The 21965-nt window shown below is 43.3% G+C and overlaps 1 protein-coding gene and 1 pseudogene across 1 annotated transcript in view; one reads left to right on the top strand and one right to left on the bottom strand.

Moving 5' to 3' along the window:
• Positions 1-1775: 1775 nt before the first annotated feature.
• Positions 1776-21965, top strand: part of ACOXL (acyl-CoA oxidase like) — a 351756-nt gene continuing 331566 nt past the window's right edge. The window contains exon 1 of the mRNA XM_041756084.1: positions 1776-2025. Coding sequence (XP_041612018.1) covers positions 1901-2025 — 125 coding nt within the window. The 5' untranslated portion in view covers positions 1776-1900. The remainder of the gene's footprint in view (positions 2026-21965) is intronic.
• Positions 6739-11697, bottom strand: LOC121490936 (annotated as a pseudogene).

Below are 21965 nucleotides of genomic sequence, written 5' to 3'. Positions count from 1 at the left end.
GCTCTAAGAGCCTTTGTGGCCACACGATGGTGGCTGTCCTGTCTGCTGGGATCTGGAGTGAGGGAACATGGAAGAGAACACTCATGTGCCATGAATGAGAAATAAATTCTTATCTTTAAAAACTCTAAGGTTTGGGGGTGGTTGTGGCCACAGCACACCTGGAATAGTTTGGGGGTTGTTTCTTGCTACTATGCTATCTTGACTCTCCTTCTGCCTGGCATCATGTGTTGCTTAGAGCTTGAGTATCCACATTATGACTGAGAGGAGACAAGTTAAAAATAAATAAATAAAGATAGCACACCAAGAAAGGACAGAACAGAAGGATAGAAAGAAAACATGGTCCCTGGGTAGAGCTACTGAACTAGACTTTGGCACTCTCCTACCTCCAGGCTTCCCCCGTTATAGGAGAAAACACTCTTATCTATCACATTTGGTTGGGTATTGTTACTTGTGGCTGTACAGATGGCATGGTAGACAGAATAAAGGCCCACCAAAGATGTTCATGTCCTAATCCCCAGAAGCTGTATGCTGTCTGATGTGGGAAAAGGGATGTTGCCGGTGTGATTAAACTACTGATTTTAAGATAGAGATTACCCTAGATTATCTGGGCGGCCAAATATAATCACAAGAGTCCTTATAAGAGGAGGCAAGAAGATCAAGTCAGAAGGAGGGAATGAGCAATAGAAAACACTGAAAATGGAAGAAGGAAGGAGCCAAGACCCAACCAATTCAAGTAGCTTCTAGAAGCTGGAAAAGATAAGGAAAGAGACTCCCCCTCCCCCAACACTCTATCCTCCCACTTGGAGCCTCCAAGGAGTCTAGGTCCACTAACACCTTGATTTCAGTCCTGCAAGATCCATGTTTGACTTCTGACCTCCGGAACTATAAGAGAATACATCTGTGTTGTCTTCAGCCACTCAGTTTGTGGTCATTTGTCACACAGCCACAGAAGACTGATAGACAAGTTCTCTACTCACCTAATGACAGTGGACAGAATCAATACCGACTGCTTCACCAACCCCCCCCCCCCCCCCCCCCCCCCCCCCCCGCAGGTCACCTCCTTGTAAGGGAAGAGCTAACATTTCCTTTGTATTTAAAAGGAGAATCAATACAATATGTGAGAGTTCTGCAGAGGAAAGGGATAAGGAATCACCACTAAGTTTCCTACTCCCCACAACAAAAGGAGGGGCCTGGGAGATGAGTTTAGTGTTCGTGTTCGGTGTCCTGTTCTGTCTGCATCTCCCAACTACTCTGCCCTGCAGTGGCTGCAGGCCTGGGCTACCCCCAGATTACAAATCATATTAAAGTTCACTGTAATGCCCAGTTTGGGGGCAGCAGGGAATCGAGCTGAGCCACAGCTGAGCCGCAGCTGAGCCGGAGCCTGAGTGGGACCAGATCGTCTTGCATCCCGGGAATCGGCTAAGAGGCTGGCATGCAAGATCTGCTGAGTAAAATGTCTTGGCTCTGAGCAGCCAGGGCTTCCCGTGCCCACATCCACCTGACCAACTCTCTCTCTAGGGTTCTAACACTTGCTTCCTGTGCGCCCACAGACTGGAGGCACAATGGAGTATAGGACACGAGTGGTAGAAACTAAAGTTCCAGGGCAAGGCAGTAGACTGAGCTTCCTGGGGAGGGCGAGAGGAGACCACGATAGGAGCCCCGACTTCCTGGACAGCTCGTCCCTTGTGCCCAGGAAGCGGAGTGTGTGTGGGGGAGGTCGGCTTGCGAGGGGTGGGGTGGGGGGAGGGGACAAGAAGATGAGGAGGGAGGAGACAGGCTGCGCAGCGCTCGCGGATAAGAGAGCGCGCTCGCCGGGGCCCCACGTGCGGGCAGCGGGGCGGAGGCGCGGAGGGAAGTGGCTCCGGGGCCCCCCAAGCAAAGCCAGAGGCACTGCTGCGCGATGGAGCCGACCCCCGTCCCGGGGCTCGGGGACTCGTCCCTGCACCGCTACCTGGACGGCGAGTTCTGGAGCCTTAAGAGCGAGCTCAGCACGCTGCTGGGCGGCAGCCCGCTCTTCCGCCACAGGTACCGCGTCGCCGCCGGCCCGGCTGGCCGTGTCCCCTCGGTCCCCGCGCGCTCCGGGGCGCTCCGGGGCGCCCGGGCCAGGGCGAGGCAGCGCCGCCCTACCCCGTGCAGATGATGACTCTCCTCCCCAGAGGTGCGGGCCCGCCCACGGCCGCCCACTTAACGCGCCCGCAGGGAGGGTGGCCTCCGCCCGCCCAGCTCGCTCCGCCCGGAGTCGGGGTGCAGGGCTGGGCCCCGCAGCGGCAGGCGTGGTGCTCCTCCGGGACTCGCGGCTGGAAGGGGGGGCTCTGCTCCTGGACCTCAGTTGCCTGAGCGCCCGCCTCTCGCGTCCCACACCGGGGGGTGGGAGAAGGGGCAGACAGGGATGCGGTGGGCGTGGACGGCGCCCCGGGCCACCGTGCCGCAGGGTCCGGAGCGGGTGCGCCCGAGCAGGTGCGCGGAGCCCGCAGGACAGCGTCGGCCCCGTGGTGCCTGCCCGGAGGAGTGCACATTTTCCCGGCACGGGGATGCACTGGCCCTGCACAGGACATATCTGGATGTCCGGGGTGGGGCAGGCTCGCAGAGGCCACCGAAGAGCACGGGGGCGGGGGGGTGCCGAGTGCACAGCTGGAATGCAGTGGGGGGACTTTGGATGTAGGGGGGGCTCAAGTCTAGATCATTTGAGGCCACGACAGCCCTGAGAAGTGGGCAGAGGGGCTGGTGCTTCTCAAGTTGACACGTGGAGAGGAGTACTCGGTGACCAGCGGTGGGGACCAGAACTCACATGTGTGTCCCCCTGGGGCTCTTTCTCCTGTGCTCCGCTGGGCAGGGCAGCTGACCCCTTCGCGGGCAGTCTGGAGAGCCCACCCTTATTTTTGGCTTAAGACTTAATTAATGAAACGCCAGTGTGTTGCAAAGGAGGATTAACTGGTTAGCCCGTGCCCAGTCAGCCCACGTTTAGCTTATCGCTCAAGAATGAGCTGGGCTGAGGCTGAGAGATGCCTTGCCCTTGCAGAAGAAGTCAGGGTTCCTGCCCTGGAAGGGGGTGGATTTAGGGAAGGTGAAAAGTGAAATGTGTAAGACCAAGCTGTGTCCTGGAATGTCTTCCCTGCTTCTCTTTCCCTCTGCTTCATACATAATTCATTTATGTCATGGCTCTCGAAGTATGGTCCAGGGGCACCCAAGACCGTTTCAGGAGATTCAAAGTTAAAACCAATTTTATAATGATACTAACATGTTATTGGCCTTTTCATTCCCATTCCCCTATATAATATCCCAAAAGATTAAATGCAGAAGCAGATATGAAAAGTCAGCTATCTTCTATTAATTCCTCCAATTAAAGGGATTTGTAAAAATGCAGAATAATGCCCACTCTTATCACTAAATTTTTGGGGGGGAGGGGTTGGAAAATATAGTTTTCTCACTGAAAATAATGAGTTTATTAGTTATTTTCAAATGATAATATATATTCAAATATTTTGTCATAATTTCTAATATGGTATAACAATAAATATTTGGGGGCCTCAATAATTTTTTTGAGTTTATTTTTTTTCTAGAGCCATTTTAGGTTTACAACAAAATTAAAAGTATAGAGATTTTCCATATACTGCCTACCCCAATACATGCATAGTCTCCCTCATTATCAACATCACCCACCAGAATGATACATTTTTCTTTTACCAAGATTGAACATCATGATCACCCCAAGTCCCTAGTTACATTAGGGCTCACTCTTGGCACTGTCCATTCTATGGTTTTGGACAAATATACAGTGACATGCATACATCATTACGGTGTATTATACAGAGCATTTTCACTGCCCTTTGCTTATTCATCTTTTCCTACAATTCACCCCTGGCAACCATTGAACTTTTTCCTCTACGGTTTTGCCTTTTCCAGAATATCACATGGCTGGAGTCGTACAGTATATAGTCTTTTCAGATTAGCTTCTTTCACTTAGTAATATGCATTGAAGCTTCCTCTATGCCTTTTTTTTTTTTTTTCCCTCTATGCCTTTTTGCGGCCTGATAGCTCCTTTCTGTTTAGTGCCGAATAATATTTCATCGTCTGGATGAGCCACAGTTTATTTCTACGTTCACCTACGAAGGGCATCTTGGCTGCTTCTGAGTTTTGGCAGTTATGAATAAAGCTACTAGAAACATCTGTGTGCCGGTTTTTGTGTGGAGGCCTCAGTAGTTCTTAAGAGTGCAAAGAGGTCCTTTGAGTTATACTTCTTTCTGCCATAGCCCTGTCTCACATCTTGACACAAATCTGTTCCTGTATTTCTCTGTTTTCTGAGTGTAGTTCCTGGGCTGTCATCTCTTTGCCCTTTGCAATTTAGGGAACTGCAGTTTAAAATAAGGAACAGAATTCTAATATTCTAACTGATGACCTGGACCAAGCAAAAGGTACTTCCTTGTGAACTGCACAACTTGCATAGGCATCGAGGGAGAGGCACACCAGCATGTCGGAAAGCCAGCAGGTAGCTTATTTCCCCTATGCTCACCATCAAGTCATTCTACCTTACTGAGCTGACATTTGCTCACCCACAGGATGGGGATAGTATCTGTGCTGCTAGGTGAGCAGCTGAGATGAGAAACTGATGAATAGGTGTTCAGTGATGCTGGCTGTGCTGTGACACCAATCCCCCCGCCCCACCCACCCCCAACAAAAAAACTCACCAAAAAAGCACCAAAAATAAAAAAAAAACCCTCCATTATCTTAACAAACACTTTTCCATTCTTTCCAGTGTCTGTTTATTGATTTCATAAATTTGGAGTTGTAACAAGAGGCTAGACTAAATTTCATATCGTTTTCCCCAAGTGATTCAAGATTCTGATACCTATTTGATAGGTCACACTGTACTCTCAGATTTGATCTTATCATGTGTTAGAAGACACTGATCCTGATTTCTTGGTGTTTTAACATTCTGCTGGAATAGAACGCTCCATAGGAGACCAGAAATAAAATTTCTCCATTCACTGGTTCACTGAGGCAATGTTGCATCTCCTATGACTAGTCTTCCTCCCCAGGCCTTTGAAGTTAAAGTGGGTGTTGTGGGGTGGGGTGGGGTTTGTGGCCACAAGGTTCTGTGAGTGCTGTGTGTGTACTGTGGGAAGTTTGTACAGGGTCAGGCACTCCCACAACATGAGAGGCCACAAAATAGTTTTCTGCCAAAAGAACAAAGATTGTGTAATTTCCGTGTACATAATGGCTACCTCCTCAGCACGGGTTTACTGTGGACACTCTGCTCCCAGGTATGGTGTGAGCACAGTCCAGGTTCCCCTCCTAAGGAATGGCTTGCCCTCTCTCCTAAAGTCTGGCTTACCAGACTGATTCCATACTTCCATTCTGTTAAAGAGTCCCCCAGGTCCTGGGGATTTTGCCCTGGTTATTGAGGGCCATTTGACAGCACGCTGTTTGTTGTGACAGCAGGAGGATTTGGGGAGACTCAGGGTTCCCCACTGGGGTTTGCAGGGAATGCTTAAAAGCAACATCTGAAATGAGACAAGCTTTTAAAATATTTTTGAATTTTTTTCTTGGCAAACTGGAGCCCTTTCCTAAGGGCCAGGCTGGTGGATTGGTGTGCACATGTAAACGCATGGCACACATCCTCAAGAAAACAATCTACAAAGCCCCATTTGATATGGTTGGTCTCCTAAGACCTTCTCCCTGCCCTGCTATGAGGCTCCGTGGTTTTGCTGTGCTGGCTCCCATCACTCCTGCTTTCTCTCTACTTCTTTGGCTTTCCTTCCTTAGAACAATGCACATTTCTCCTCCTGACTGTTGATGGTTTTTCCCCTAAATCTTATTCACATATACAAGTATTCATGAAGACATTCTCATTGTAAAAAGCCAAATAATATAGAAAACTTTAAGCTTTCCTAAATCATCCCCTCCCCAACTACTTTGTTCACTGTAGTAAAATGTACATATGATCAAATTTACCACTTTAATAATTGTTAAGTGTACAGCTCTGTGGCATGAAGTATACTCATTTCCTGTGCAACCACCACTATCATCTCCAGAACTTCTTCATCTTCCCAGATAGAAATTCTGTACCCATTAAACAACAGTGCCCCAATCCTCCCTCCCTGCCAGCCCCTGGCAACCACCTATTTCTATTTTCTCTCTCTTGACTGTTCAGGGAAACTCATATAAGTGGAATCATACAATATTTGTCATTGGCATTTGGCTCATTTCACTTAGAGTATTGGCATTGGCATTTGGCTCATTTCACTTAGGGTAATGTTCTCAAGGTCCATCCATGTCATAGTATGTGTCAGAATCTCATTTCTTTTTAAGGCTGAATAATGCTCCATTGTGAGGGTATACCACATTTTGTTTTTCCATTCATCCATAGATGGACATTTGATCCCCCAACCACTTTTCATACTTTAGTGTGTTGTAGGGTTTTTTCCTGCTTCTTTTTCTATTTTTCTATGAGTTCATACAGACGTGAACGTTATGTCTTTCTATAAAGAGGATCGTGCTGTTTATTTTATTCTACTGCTTATTCTTTTACAATTTGATTCTTATTTTCGTTGGTGTGATGTATGAACATTCTTTTTTTAAAAACTTAAACAGTTCACAATTTTATTTTCACATTTCATAATACAAATGAAAATTGCTTTTTTTTTTAAGTCCCACTACTCCCCTACCAAAATTATTCCCTCTTTGAATAGGAAGGGGGAGCAAGTCTTCCTTTTTCATGTAGTTAGAAAACACCCAGAGTCACAGCACTGTGATCTGGTGAAATAGAACAAGTAATATAAAATAGGCATAAATGATTCCCATCTCTCCTAATCTGTCTGGTCGAGTCATTATTGACTGAGTGGGCACCATCACAGGGCAGGCAGGCAGGTGGGAAATCTCATTACAGGGGGCCCTGGCATCATTGGCATGTGGCCTCCCTTAGGCAGCCTCATTTCAGGAGCAGGTCCCATCACTGGCATTATTCCAGGAGGAGGAGGGCCCATCTTTGGCATCATGGCAGGGACCCCCATAGGGAGTGCTGGCATCATACATGGCAAGGAGGACCTGGAGACTAGGGGGAGATGGAATCATTGCCCCTGCAGGAGAAGGCGCAGAGAATGGAGTAGGAGGTATCTTTCCATCTCAAAATGCAGTGGTTGTTTTGTCGATCAGGCTCTGAGCCTACTCTTCCATCTATTTCTGGTAGTAATCTTACACATTCTCTTCACGTTTCCCACCACTGCAGTGTGTCTTTCTCATGGATGGAGACCCATGGGTGAGGTGTGTGTCCCAGTAATCACAATAAAGCAGAGAACCAGATTGTTTAACCAGATTCTTATGTTATCGACCTCCATATTCCTAAATAAATATGCTCAAACGGCCACTTCTTGACTCACTATAATAGAAAGGGAAGATTCTCACTATTGTACCACTTTCTTTCCCTAGTCTCTGAATATTAGCATGTCACCATTTTTATTTAAATCAGTATCCAGCGTTCACATTGTTATGACTCTATAAATATTATTCCCAGCCATGCCCCATGACATATCCTATTTCATTACCTTTCTTTTACAACTTTTTATTTTCCTTGGAGATAGCAGTTTCCCCCTTTACTCAATTGCTGTTTTCTATAAACTTATCACTCACTGACCCCACACTTTGGGATAGAACTATTACACTCCTCTCAACCTGGTCAAACCAGTCAGGTAATTGGCAGTTCCCCTTCCATGCCCCCTCCCGCCCCCCAAACCCCACAAAGAGCACAATTATCCTGGAGACCTCCTACTGGGGCTTCCATGTGGACTAGCTTGCTTTCTTTCTTTCTTTCTTTCTTTCTTTCTTTCTTTCTTTCTTTCTTTCTTTCTTCTTCTTTCTCTTAGATTTTATTTATTTATTCATGAGAGACCCACAGAGAGAGGGAGAGACACAGGCAGAGGGAGAAGTGGGCTCCCTATGGGGAGCCCAATGCAGGACTCAATCCCAGGACCCCGGGATCATGACCTGAGCTGAAGGCAGCCGCTCAACCGCTGAGTCACTCAGGGGTCCCTGGACTGGCTTTCTACACCTCTCTTCAGTGTTATGTTGAGAATTTTCTTTGCATCTCCTCTGTAGTCAAGTCACTTTTCCCGGGCTTTCTTTCTCGGTTACCCTTTCTGGGGGAATGGAGGTGGCCACAAATTCCTTAATGCTACTCTTGCTGAGAGGTGTGATTGTGTTCTCTCTCCTTGAATCTGGGTGTCTTTGTGACTGCTTTGGCCAACAGGATATGGCTGTAGTTACAGTGTGCCAGTTTCAGGACTCAGCCCTGAAGAGACTGGTACCTTTCATTTCCTGTCTCCTGACATCTGGAGCTACCACGTAAAAAGGTCTACTAGCCTGTAGCTGCCATGTTGTGAGGATACCCAAACTAGTCCATAGAGAGAGGCTGCAGAGAGAGAGGTAAAGAGTTGCCAACCCATTCCCAACTGCTCTAGCACCCAGCTGTGAAGTCATCTGAGCTGGGATCCCAGACATTGTGAGGGAGAGACAAGCCATCCCTACTTGTTCCTGTGTGTCCAAATTCCTGATATAAAGCATAATGAGAATATTAATGCATTGCTATTTTAAGCTGCTAAGTTTTGGGGTACATTGTTACACAACTATGGATAACCAGAATAGTCTTTCATTTAATAGCTTCCTGAGAAAGAATACGAGAGAATTATATTTTTAGGATTTAAAAAAAAGATTTTATTTACTCATGAGAGACACAGAGGGAAAGGCAGAGACACAGGCAGAGGGAGAAGCAGGCTCCCTGCGGGGAGCTCCATGCGGAACTCGATCCCAGGGCCCTGGGATCACACTCTAAACCGAAGGCAGACACTCAACCACTGAGCCACCCAGGTGCCCCTGTTCCTTTTTTTAATAGCGCCTGTTATTTTCTGTTGCAAAATCTCTTATTTTTTGAGATGTTCTTTTCTGTTCTCTGCTTTGTTTCCTTTGCCTCCCCCCTCCCCCCCCCTTTTTTTTTGGATTTGTACTTTTGACTTCCCTCTTTTGTGTTAGAGGCTTTCCTTAAATGTCTAATTCACCTTGGGCATTTGCTCATTATAGTAGCAAAGTAAATAAGTAAAATGCTGATTATAAACAGGCAGGGATGTTGGCCACAAGCTTCCCTCATCATAAGAATAGTCTTTTCAGTGGCAGATCAGTTTAACTGTTTTTAGACTGAGTTAATTTCTCCAGAGATGACTCTTTGGGTTTCCTGAGGAATGGTGTGTGGTGAATGAAGGACAGGCAGGTCCTAATCCTGGCTGCCAGAAGTGATCATGAGCAGTGCTCCTCCCTATGTGACTTTAGGCTGATTAGAAAACACTCCTCTCCCAAGACATTTGACTTCCATTTGCTGGAAAATACTTGCTAACTCTGATTTTGTTACAACAAGTCACTTTATGGTCATCTGCTGGGAAGTTGTCAAAGCTGCCCATGATATGCAGGCCATCTGTGAGGTTTGGTTAAGCCCTGTGTATTGGTAAGTGGGGCCTGAGGCTGAGGGGGTCTCCCTCTGGCCTCTCTGTTTTTGGTGTGGGGCCTCTCTGTTGCCCTCATTCTCCTGACAGTGAACCCCCAGGCTTTGATGGGCTTGGGCAGGGACTTGGAGCCGTCAGAGGTGCCTAGAGCCTCCAATTCCCAAGTCTTAGTGGAGTTCTGTTGCACTAGCTGGTTGCTTCTCAGCCTTATAAACCTACCATTCTCTGTTCTGCTAAGTCAGCTACCTGTGCACTTGCCTGTTCACTTTCTACCTGCTAATATGTTACTACTATTGCTTGTCTGCTGTTAGTTTCTCTCCAGTTCTTGATTGGCCCATATGGATAGTCACTCTTGTTTCAGTTGTAGAGAGGAATATGCAGTTTGCATTGGCTCTAGGCGTGGAGTCTGGAATTCAGGCTCATGGGTGATGCTGCCAGGAATCCCAGGCTCTGCTCTCTTCACATCCAGACAGGTCCTGTCCCCCTTGTGGCCATCAGAGCTTTGGGCTCAGCAGCCAAGTGGGAAGAGAGGGCCTCACTTGGCATCCAGCCTGGCCCAGGCCACCCTCACCAGCCAGCTGGTTGTTGCCATTGGCTTTCCTTGAAGTAGGCACTGGGGCATAGGACCATCAATGAGAACCATGTGGTTGGTGGAGCAAATGGGAGACTGCTAAAGAAAAAGTGGGGTGATAGGGCTCAGAGAAGGGGAAATGCGTGCCGGCCAGACTAAGGTGCTAGGCACCCATTGTTGGCTTTTCCCTTAGTCTCTGGATGGTTGTAGGAATTGAAGTATGTCATGGAAGAGGCCCTGGGAAGCTATGACTCTGCCTTAAATGAGAAGTTGAGCTTCCCTCTCCTTGTTGGCATGATTTTGATCTGAAGATGAGCAGTATCTTGGCTTTTCTGGGTGGGGACTTGCTGACTGATTGCAAAAGCAAATGTTATACGTGCATGGGACCAATGTTTGTGTAAAGACATTAGGGCATATGGGCACTTATTCCTCACTGCTTCAGGAGGAACTGTCGAAATTTCTGAGGATTCCTGAGCCCAGTTTCTAACTGAACCCATTCTTACTGTGTTGTGAGATCTCTGAACTGCGAGCTGCTCTCAGAGCACCTTCCCATAGTCCTGGGGAGCAGTTCAATCCCAGCAATGGCCCGAGCCTAAGAGGATAATGGACTATGGCTGCCCACCACTTTGGTCTGTCCAGCCTCTGTCCCCTTCTCTCTCTGCAAAGCTGTTGAGATTCTCCTGCAACCTCCTAATAGGGTGCATATTTATTTTTTATTTTTTATTCACCTTGTGTTGTGCCGAGTTATGATAGTATCTCTGGTCTTTTTAAGTTCACTTCTCTCCATCACTAACTTAAAATGTCAAAGTTGACAGCATTTATTCTCTGTCCTCTCTCCATAAATAACACTTTGCCAGTGAATTGAATCCAGGAGATGAGAAAAGGTCTTACATGATTATGACTGTGGACAAGTGATGACATTTGAGCCAAGCAACGGCCTCTGATTAGTTGTCTTTCTGTTCATTTTTTTTTTAAGATTTTATTTATTTATTCATAAGAGACACAGAGAGAGGCAGAGACACGAGGCAGAGGGAGAAGCAGGCTCCATGCAGGGAGTCGGACATGGGACTGGATCCTGGGTCATCCAGGATCACACCCTGGGCTGAAGGCAGCCCTAAGATGCTGAGCCACCCGGGCTGCCCTTGTCTTTCTGTTCTTAATGATGACTTTATGGACCATGTGGAAACCTCTGGTTATTTAGACACTATCTGTGGGCTTACTGAGAGGGCTGTGGACTCCCAGCATCCCCGCCTTCCCACGTGCTCCCCCCACTGCTCCTTGGCTGCCATGGGTGAGTACTGACTTAACCTCTTCTTGAACCTTCATGAATCTCAGGCCTTGATGTCTCAGTTGTAATTAGCCCCTGAGGGAATCTCCGTGTCTACCTTCCCAGTTCCCATTTACTTGTAAATGGACAGGAGTGGTGAGGAGGCTTTCAGGGTCTAGCAGGGGCCCCTGGCTCCTGTGCATATCGCTTGACCCACTGAGGGTGCTTCCTACATAGTTGAATGGGTGCTTGTTGAAGGTGAGAGATTTCCACTCTAGATCCCTGCAACCTGTGTGTACTGGTGTTCTATCAAAAACACCCTTTGGTTGACCAACAGGAAACACGAGGCCTGGCTTGATTGCAGAATCCACCATTCCATGGGCAAAGCATGGCCTTAGGAGAGAGCCAAGGCCTGGTTATATCTGTAGACCACAGTTCTAGGCTCCTCCAGTTAAACTGAGTTAAGTGGCACCGCACACTAATTTCTGTTTCTCAGCTAACCTCTCTTGTGCTATTTCAGCTTCATGCACGCTAAAAATATAACCCTCTATGTTTGAAGTATCAAGTCTCATTTCTACGCCAGATGCTGTCCTGGAGGTTGGGATCACCACGATAGTAGCCTGGGTCTTTCAGGAATTGCCCCTTTGGCTGAGTGGATGCAGAACCCTCAGAATCCTGGGGTTGGGTCGGGGTGGTGGGGGGAGGAAGAGTCAGAAGCAGTGTCTGCCACACATACCTTTACCTAGTGAGGAAGCCTGTCTGAGTTTGTTGAAAGTTTGTATTTTTGTCTTGGGAGATTTAATCTGTTTCTGTCCTCTGCTCATCTGGCCACATTTCTCCCTCTACTTCCTAGTCTCTTCCACCCTTTCTCCTTACATCCCCTCCCTGCTCCATCCCTCCTGAGGACTTCTCCCTGCCACAGACACCCCACTTCTCAGTGGATTGTGCAGAGAGACCAAGCTTGCTCCTCTGCCTTCTCATAGCCCCTGCAGCACCAAGTAAGGGTAAACACCCTTACTTGAATAGTAAAATAGTAAACCGGAATAGTAAAATAGAAACTGGAAGCTTTCTATTCCAGAAAACAACTATGCCATCCCTGGGGAGGCAACAACAGGCTCTGGCCTCTTGAGGGCTAATGATAATGTGTGACATTTTATTGTATCACATTGTTTGGGGACCCTCCATCTACCCTTGTGTCTTCTAGGCTAGAGTCTGAGCTCCTGTGGGGTAGGAACAGGCCTGACTTGTTTTGAGTTCCTTGTGTTTAAGGTGGCGGGGATGCTTGATGCAAGCTGGGGAAGGAAGGCAGAAAGAGAGGACTGAGAGGTTCAGTCACTGCCTGGCAAGCCAAGGATGTGGTGTGTGGATTAGAAGTTCCTCCTGTCAGGGATTCCTGATGGCTTTTGTCTCTGACTGAGAGGATCTTTTCTTCCTCTTCCTTCCTTTCTCTCGATCTTCATGCCTTCCTCAAGCTACTTGCCTAGACTTTGCCAATCAGAAGTAAGTGTACATCTCTGTGGTTGAGTGAACTTCACAGCTACAATTAAAACCGCAGTGCTTAGAAAACCCTCCCTTAGTATTTTCTGTCACCCTTGTAGGTTCAGAGCCCATAGTCTTTGACAGTTACCACAGGATGATTCAATGGTTTCTGTTTCCACTCAGGGTTAGGTCATCCTGGCTGTGCAGGGGCTCACAGGGGTGGGCGGAGGCTCTGGAGGTGGGAGGTCAGGTTGTGAGGTAGCTGTGGTATTTGCTAGAAGACGAGGGTTTCTCTGCTCACTGCCTCAGGGGATCTGTTCTTCACCACCTCCTTTCATTTGTGTGAGTGCTTGGCAGCCAGGTTGTACCTCACTTTCTAATGAAGATGAGCATTTTGATTTTTGCCATTTTCAACAAGAAGAGATTGATGGGGGAGTTTATCCTGGGCCCAGCTGGAGATGTCTCCTAAAGCAAAATTATAAAAGGGACCAGGATGATGGTACAGGTTACTGAAGCAGAGCCATGCTGGGAAACCAGAGTTGATTTTCAAGTTCTTGTCTGAATTCATTCCAGCAACATGGTTACTGCCTAGAATCACGTGATGGTCCAAGACTGGGCACCATGGATATTTCTTATCAGGAAGGCATTCAAATTTGGTGTATGAAGATGCACCTTCTATTACACCCAAACTGATTTTGAGGAAAAAAAAAGATATACAAACCACTTCTTTAAAGTGGTTTTTTATTGGTTGGGTTTTTAAAAGGTTTTTCAAAAAGTGCAAAAGAACTTTTTTGTTGTTGATACTGTTGCCTTCTTTCTTATTTCTTTTCAAAATGGACTTTTAATTTTGGAATAATTTTCAATTTACAAAAAAAAACCTGTGAAGATAACACAGAGAGTTCCCCAAAACCCATAACCTCTGTCTGGACATGAGAGAAATACCAGACAAGCCAAACTGAAGGATATTCAACAAAATACATGACCAATGCTTTTCAAAAGTGTCGAGGTGATGAAAAACATGGGAAGATTGAGGAACTGTCACAAATCAGAGGATGCTAAAAAATCATGTCAACAAAACGCAGTGTGGCATCTTGGATGGGATCCTGGAATGGAAACAGGACACTGGTGGAAGAAGTACAAAAATTCGAATGAAGTCTAGATTTTAGGGAATAGTAATGAACCAATGCTGCTTTCTTAGTTTTGACAAACGCGCCAGGGTTATGTAAGATGTTAACAATATGGGGAACCTTCTGAGGGGTATATGGGAACTCTCCCAGAGGAACCACTGTTCTGTTTTTTTTCCTACTATATTTTAATTTTGTCAGTTTTAGAATTTAATTTATGTGAAATCGCACAGTATGTTCACTCAGCATATTTTTGGTGGTATGCTAATTCGATTTAATCTTCTATAGCAGTGAAAATGAATGATTTACAGCTACGGTAGACACCAAAGATGAATCTTATTAGCCGTGTTGAGCAAAAGAAGTGAGACACGAAAGAATACATAAGGTCTAATCCCAGTTCTTTAATATTCAAAAGCAGTCAAAAATAATTTACAGAGTTCCAAGTCATGAGAGCAGCTAGCAGTGGGCAGGAGAGAGGGAGTAATGATTGATAGAGAGACTCTGTGTGCTGAGATTCTGGAGAAGGGTGACTCTGTGTGCTGGAGATGTAATGTGATTCTCCTTGACTTGGGTAGGGATTGTACAGGTGTGCTTTCCTTGTGAGAATTCATTAGGCTATAATTTTATGATTTATGCCTTGTTCTTGGTATATTACATTATTATTAAAATGTGTAAAAGTAAGATACTAGTTCATGCCCATCAGTTGTGTGTAGGGGGGCATGAATACACAAGGTATTGTCATACAATATTGTATGACAATACCTTGTGTATTATCTATTGATACATAACAAATTACCTCAAAACTAGCATCATAAATGGTAATGTGTATTATCTCACCTGGTTTCTGTGGGTCAGGAATTTCAGAGCATCTTAGGTGGCTCTGGGTCTGTCATGAGGTTGCAGGTAGGATGTTGGTCAGGTCTGAAGTCATATAAAGGCTTAACTGTGGCTGAAAGATTCGCTCTCAACATGGTCCACCCACATGGCTGTTGGCAGGAGGCCTCAGTTTCTCCCTGTGTGGACCTCTTGATAAAGTTACTTGGGTGTCCTCATATCATGGCGGCTGGTTTCCTGAAGAGCAAGTGATTCAAGAGAGCTCAGCATAATGTTTTCTAGGTTTAATAGATGTCATGTATGTGTATCACTAGTACATTCATTTTTATTGCTAAGCAGTATTCTTTTCCATGACTATACAGGTTTTTTTCTCTGTTCTCTTAGTGATGGATACTTGGGTTGTTTCCAGTTTGGGACTATTATGAGTAAAGGTGATATGAACCTTCTACTATAAGAATTTTGTGAGCATTTGGTTTCTCTTTGGTAAATATCTAGGAGTATAATTGTTAAATCATAAAGTTAGGTATATGTTTAATTTATGAGAAATTGACTGACAGACCTTTCCCCAAAATAATTGTGTCATTATATATGTTCACAACAAATTATGGGAGTATTGGTTGCTCTACATTCTTGTTAACATATTATTTTGCTATTAAAAATTTTTTTTTAGCCATTCAGGTGGGTTTATGGTGGTATCTCATTGTGGTTTTCATTTCCATCTCCATGGTGACTAGCGTCACTGAACACTTTTTTTGTGTGCTTATTGGCCATTTGTATATCTCTTTTGTGAAATGTTTGTTCACATCTTTTGAGAGGACATCTATTTGTGTGTATATGTGTGTGTGTGTGTGTGTGTGTGTGCATATGTGTGTGTGTCATTCACTCATATAGTTTTGTGTAGCTACCAACACAATCAGGACATGGAACTCTTCCATCACCATAGGAACTTCCTAGGTTTCTCCTTTAGAGTCAGATTCTCCCCATCACTCTACCCACTGGTGGCCACCGATGTATTCTTCATTGCTATCATTTGTCATTTTGAGAATGTCATAAAGTTGGCACCATATGTGATTTCTTGAAATTCACTTTTTTCCTACTCAACACAAAATCTTTGAGATCTCTTCAAGTGGTTGTGTGTACCAGTAGTTCACTCCTGGTCTATTACTCAGTAGCACATTGTATGGCTATACCACACTTTTGTCCCCAGTTGAGGGACATTTGGATTCTTTCTAGTTTTTGGCAACTGCAAATGCAGTTGCTATAAACATTCATGTATAAGTGTTCATGTAAGCAGATAATTTAATTTCTCTTGGGTAAATACCTGGGAGGGGGATTGCTGAGTTATATAAATCTATCTTTAATTTCAGAAGATGCTGTCAAACCCCTCCAGAGTGGCCATACCATTTTTTATTCCCACCACCAACAAAGGAGCAATCCAGTTGCTCAGCATCCTCCTAAACACTTGATATTGTCAGTATTATTTCCTTTAGCTATTCTCGTAGGTGTTTATGATTAGATTTTTATTTTTAATTTATTTTTATTTTGTAGTTAGTACCTTGTAGTTTGGTCTTGATTACACATGTGAGACTTCCCAGAGAGGTGTTTTACTCATGCTGGATGTCTACACCTCACACCTCTCTCAGGGAAGATGAAATTAGTATCCCATTTCAGTTTTTGCTTGTGGCATACCCTGGCAGAGGTTTTCAAGTTTGTTCTTAGTAATGGCACTGTTTTGTTTTGTTTTGTTTTGTTTTGGTTTTTCCAAGCTAACTCCTATACAGAACACCAAAAGATAAGTCAGATGATGGTGATACTGCTAGGGCCCTCTCTATACCCCCACAGCTGTCCTCAAAGTGTCCCTCACCTCCTAATATTGACACTAATGCCATCCATCCAGGATCTTGCCAAGGCTCTTAATTCAATAGGGCTTCTGTCTGTTACCTGAGGCATAGAGAATATTTGACATATCTTGAATCTTATAGATTGGAGATAGATTTGAGAACAGAGAAAAATTATATATGTTAAAATACCAAAAAAAACATTGTTTATAATTTCTACCCCATTGTTATACAAATAGCATCTGAGATGGCCTATTAAAATTGCTAAATGTGGAGGTTGATATTTAAAGATAGAAAACACGCAGATATTCATGTTGTGTAGGGGTTTAGAGAACTCGGGGAAGTGGGGAGTGTTCCTAAAATCCTGATTTTTTTCCCCATTGTAGAGATTGTTACCTTTTTTATTGAAAAATGTTAAGAATTTACATATCCTTATTAAGCTAATCAGGTGCTCAAGTTTTCAGGAAGTTTCTAAGACTTCTTCACCTAGCTTTAATTTTTTTGTTGCATGAATACTTTATGGTGGCAGATCAATGAAGAACAGTTGCCATCTAGTGGTCATTTTAAATGTACAATTTAAAATATCTAAAAAAGAATATTTTTAAATATCTTTTTTCAAAAGGTATTTTAATATGTTTCAGAAGTTGGAACACATAAAAAGGTAAAGTACTATTTTCCATTTGCCACATTTCCCCCACATCTGCCCCTCATATGCAAAAAAGTAAACACTGTTAGTAGTTTATGGTGTGTCCCAGAAGAGAATAAAAAAATAGCAACAACATATACGCAAGCAAATATGTAGTCTTCTTCCCCATCCCTCCATCACTTTGAATACAGAATTTCTTTAACTTGGGTATTTATCAGTAACCCAGTTTTTCTTGAGTTCTGTCTATTTTATAGTTTTCTAATACTTTCTCAGTTCCTTTGGCCAGTGTGTGTATCATTGTGCATTCACTGTCCTCACTTGATCTTGCAGTAAGTAGGTCTTATTTTTCTGCATAGATTAATGTAAAATAATTATTCAGACTTGAGTCCTATGTGATGCTTTGTATCAGTATGAGCACGAAGCTTAATTAATTAATTAATTAATTAATTTATTTTTTTTAAAGATTTATTTTTATTTATTTATGATAGTCACACAGAGAGAGAGAGGCAGAGACACAGGCAGAGGGAGAAGCAGGCTCCATGCACCGGGAGCCCGACGTGGGATTCGATCCCGGGTCTCCAGGATCGTGCCCTGGGCCAAAGGCAGGCGCTAAACCGCTGCGCCACCCAGGGAATCCCACGAAGCTTAATTTAATGTGAGATAGATGTGAATTAAAATTTTAAAGTAGATTAATAACAACCATTTTATCAAAAAGTTACTGGAATGGAAACATGAAGAAAATAGCTAATAACTTATGTTTTAGAATCTTGTCTGTATAACACACTTCATGGCATTCCCATAGGCTTTACTACCTACTCTTCATAGTGTGAAATGTCTCTTGATCCACATTTTTCTTTTTTGACTACAGAATTCGTAATTAATGAATACTAGCTTATTAAAAAAGAGGATATGTCGTTTGTATTACTCTATAACCTACATATGCTCTTTACATGTGTGAGGACATCCAAAGAATAAGTTTCTAGAAGTGGAATTGCTAAGTCAAAAGGTTGGTTCATTTGTAATTTTGGTAGATACTGTCTAATTGCTGTATGTATAAATTGGTACAATTCATGTACTCCATTCCCATCTCCCCCACCAGGCTAGTGCATAAAAGTTTGCCAACATGGTGTGTTATCACACTATCTGGATTTGTTCATGTAATAGGTGAAAATTGATATTTCAGTGTATCTTTACTTTGTGCTTCTTTTATCGCATATGACAGCAGAAATTTAAAATATATTTGTGAAAATAAATAAAAATGTATTTGTGATATTTGTATTTCTTATTATGTGGGCCATCTGTTCAAATCACTTGCCTACTTGTTGGTCTGTTTTTAATAAATTATAGGAGCTTTCTAATTAGGGAAATTGGCTTCTTTGCAACGACATCAGTAATAAATATTTTGTTCCATTTTGTCATTTGTCTTTTGACTAGTCTTATTGTTTTGTCATGCAAAAGTTTTTTGCTATTATGAAGTTACATTTCTCATGATTTTCTTTATGGCTTCTAAATATTATAAACAGTTTTTTGCATTATGATTATAAAGCAGTTCATGTTTTATTTTAATACTTTGTGGTTTTATTTCTCCCCCATATTCAAATCATTGATCTACTTGGAATTTATTCTAGATGTGGTGTGAAATAGGAATCTAACTATTTTATTTCTCCCTGTTGGCTACCCCACTGGAACATCTCAATGTCTTGTTTTTTCTAATAATTTGATGTCTTACCTTTGTCTTTACATATATTAAATTTCCATAATAAGCATTTACTTCTGTTTCTTGACATTCTATTTTTTTAAAAAAGGTTTGTTTATTTATTTATTTATTTGTTTATTTATTTATTTATTTATGTATCTATCTATCAGAGAGAGAGAGAGAGAGAGAGAGCAGGGACAGAGAGAGAATCCTGAAGCAAACTCCCTACTGAGTGCAGAGCCTGATGTGGGGCTTGAACTCAGGACCCTGAGGTCATGACCTGAGCCAAAATGAAGAGTCCGCTGCTCAACCAGCTGAACCACTCAGGCACTCCTCTTAATTTTCTGCTTATTTTGCATTAGTTAAATTACTCATCTTATCTGATAGAGATCATAGCTCTGCATTTTTAGAGTTTTTTTCTGGGTATTTTTGCTTTCTTTTATATACAAACTTCAAATCCTTTATTGGCATTTTTAAAATTTAGATCATATTGGATGTATAAATTAACTTAGGAAGAAGTTATTTCTTTATAGTATTGTCTTCCTATTAAAACATACAGTGGAGTGGGCCTGGGTGGCTCAGTTAGTTAAGCAACTGATTTTGGCTCAGGTCATGATCTCAGGATTCTGGGATGGAGCCCCAAGTCAGAGTCAGGCTCTCTGCTCAGCGAGGAGTCTGCTTCTCCCTTTCCCTCTGCTCCTTCCCCCAACTCATGCTATATCTCTGTCTCTCAAATAAATAAATAAAATCTTTTTAAAAACCCACATGGTACATATTTCTGTTTGTTCAAGTCTTTTCTTGTGTTCTTTAGGAGTGTTTTACAGTTTTATTCATATAAGTACATCTAAAAAGTTTATTCTTAAGTATATTTTTCTTTTATTTTATAACTTTTGCAAGTGGAATCTTTTCTTCCATGTATTTTCAAACTGATTGTTTACATATCCATATAAAAGCTACTGACTTTCATTAATTATGTTTCCTGTCAAACTCTTCTTGTTTTCAGTAATTTTAGTTGGTTGTCTTGAGGGTTCCAGGTATACAGTCATATTGTATCAGTTAGCTATGATGCAAAATGTAGTGCTTCAAAACAATAAGGATTTATTATTGTAGGTGGCTGAGAGGTTCTTCTGATCTTGGCTGGGCTCATTGATGAAGTCAACTGTGGATAGGCAGCTCTTTTGATCTTGACCAGGCTCTCCCAGTTTGGGCCTTGCCTGGAGGTACGCTGATCTAGAATGGCCTTGGGTGAGATAACTGGGCTCTCCTCACATGTCTCTTACTTTATATCTCTTGTCCACATGGCAAACTAGCCTAGGCATTTTCCTAGATTATTTTCCAAGCTTTTGCTTTTCTCAAATCTACCAATATTTTATTTTATTTTTTTTAAAGATTTTTATTTATTCATGAGAGAGAGAGGCAGGCAGAGACACAGGCAGAGGGAGGAGCAGGCTCCATGCAGGGAGCCCAATGTGGGACTCGATCCCAGGACTCCAGGATCATGCCCTGGGCTGAAGGCAGGTGCTAAACTGCTGAGCCACCCAGGGATCCCCACTACCAGTATTTTAATGATGAAAACAAATCATGTGGCCAAGCCCAGACTGAAGGGGTAGGCAAGTATACTCTGCCTCTTTATGGGAACTACAGTGTCATAGGGCAGGGATCAGAGGAGGTCTAGCATAGGGGCCATTAATACAATCAATGAAACATATGGATCATCTCTACATAGTTCTGTTTCATTCCAATTTCATTTTCTCTAATTTCTTTCCCTTGTCAAATTGCATTGGCTAATACTACCAGAGCAATGTTTAACAACCACCTCCTGTGCTTTTTTTTTTTTTTTGCAGAGCAAGATTTTGGATTTATTTATAATTTTTCTGTTTCCTAACTGATTAATTTTCTACTTTTCTTTTAATAATTTATTTTTTCCTTTCTTTTAATTATTTTTCTGACTTACTTAGTCATTAGCTTAGCAGGTAATACCCTACCCTGACACTCTACCAAACCTGTACACTCATCTACTAGTTGCTGTCAGTGTTGACTGGTATCAACTCATAGCTGAACTTCCATGGAATTGTCCTTGACTTATGAGAGTTACCTTCCCAGGAAATGGCTGAGGTTATACTTTCTGCCCACGACTGAAGGACAGGATGGGACAATGCCATGGTGCCATTTATACTCCAGAATGTCCCACTGAATCAGGCTAAGGCTAGACTTTAGCTGAGCCCATATTTTACAAGCTCCCTGACACCCTGTGTGCTCTGAAGGCCTCCTGTCCTCACTGATGCCCAGAACCCTACTGGACACCTACATTGCCAATTGCCAGTGGCTTGCTCTTTTTCTCTATTTTTCTTATAGAATCGTCTATGCTAGTATCTCTTTATTACTTATAATTGGATGATTTGAATATAATTGGATGATTTCTGGCTTGGCTTTTTTAAGAGGTTTCAGGGTTGGGGAGCCAGAGAAGCTGAGATAGTGGTCTGGGATAGCTCCTTTACACAACGTAGAGCCTTTTCCCTTCCCTGCTGCCACAGAGATAGGCTGCTTCTTTCAAACATGGGCTGTCCATGTGATTCTGCATGTTGCACTGACCCTAAACCTAGCTCAGGGACCAGTGAGCCTTCTTACTTGCCAGTTTGGTTTACCATTCCTGTCTTGCTGTTCCAGATCAGAGCTACAAGTTTTACATCTCAATGTGTTTACATCTTACGTTTAGAAAGTGAATTTTTACATGCATTTTTGAGAGTTGCCACCATTTGGCCCTTGTGCTGTGAGATCTCTTTCTGTGGTTCCTCTTGCCACTTCCTCTTGCCTCAATCCTGCATCAACTCACACAGGTTTTGCTTCTACGTTAGTTATCTGGAGAGTTTTCCTGACTCCTAGTTTCATTGACAATGGAATGTTTATTTTCTGTTCCCCTTAGGGAAAATGCTGATTTTATGCAGTAATGCTTATACTGAAATCCCAGCTAGTTGTTCTGAGATCAGGTCTATTAGCTGACTCAAAAAAAAAAAAAAAAAAAGGT

Source organism: Vulpes lagopus, chromosome 5 (assembly GCF_018345385.1).
Source record: "Vulpes lagopus strain Blue_001 chromosome 5, ASM1834538v1, whole genome shotgun sequence".
NCBI lineage: Eukaryota > Metazoa > Chordata > Mammalia > Carnivora > Canidae > Vulpes > Vulpes lagopus.
Note: the sequence above shows the minus strand (reverse complement) of the source record. Positions and strands in the feature narration are given on the sequence as shown.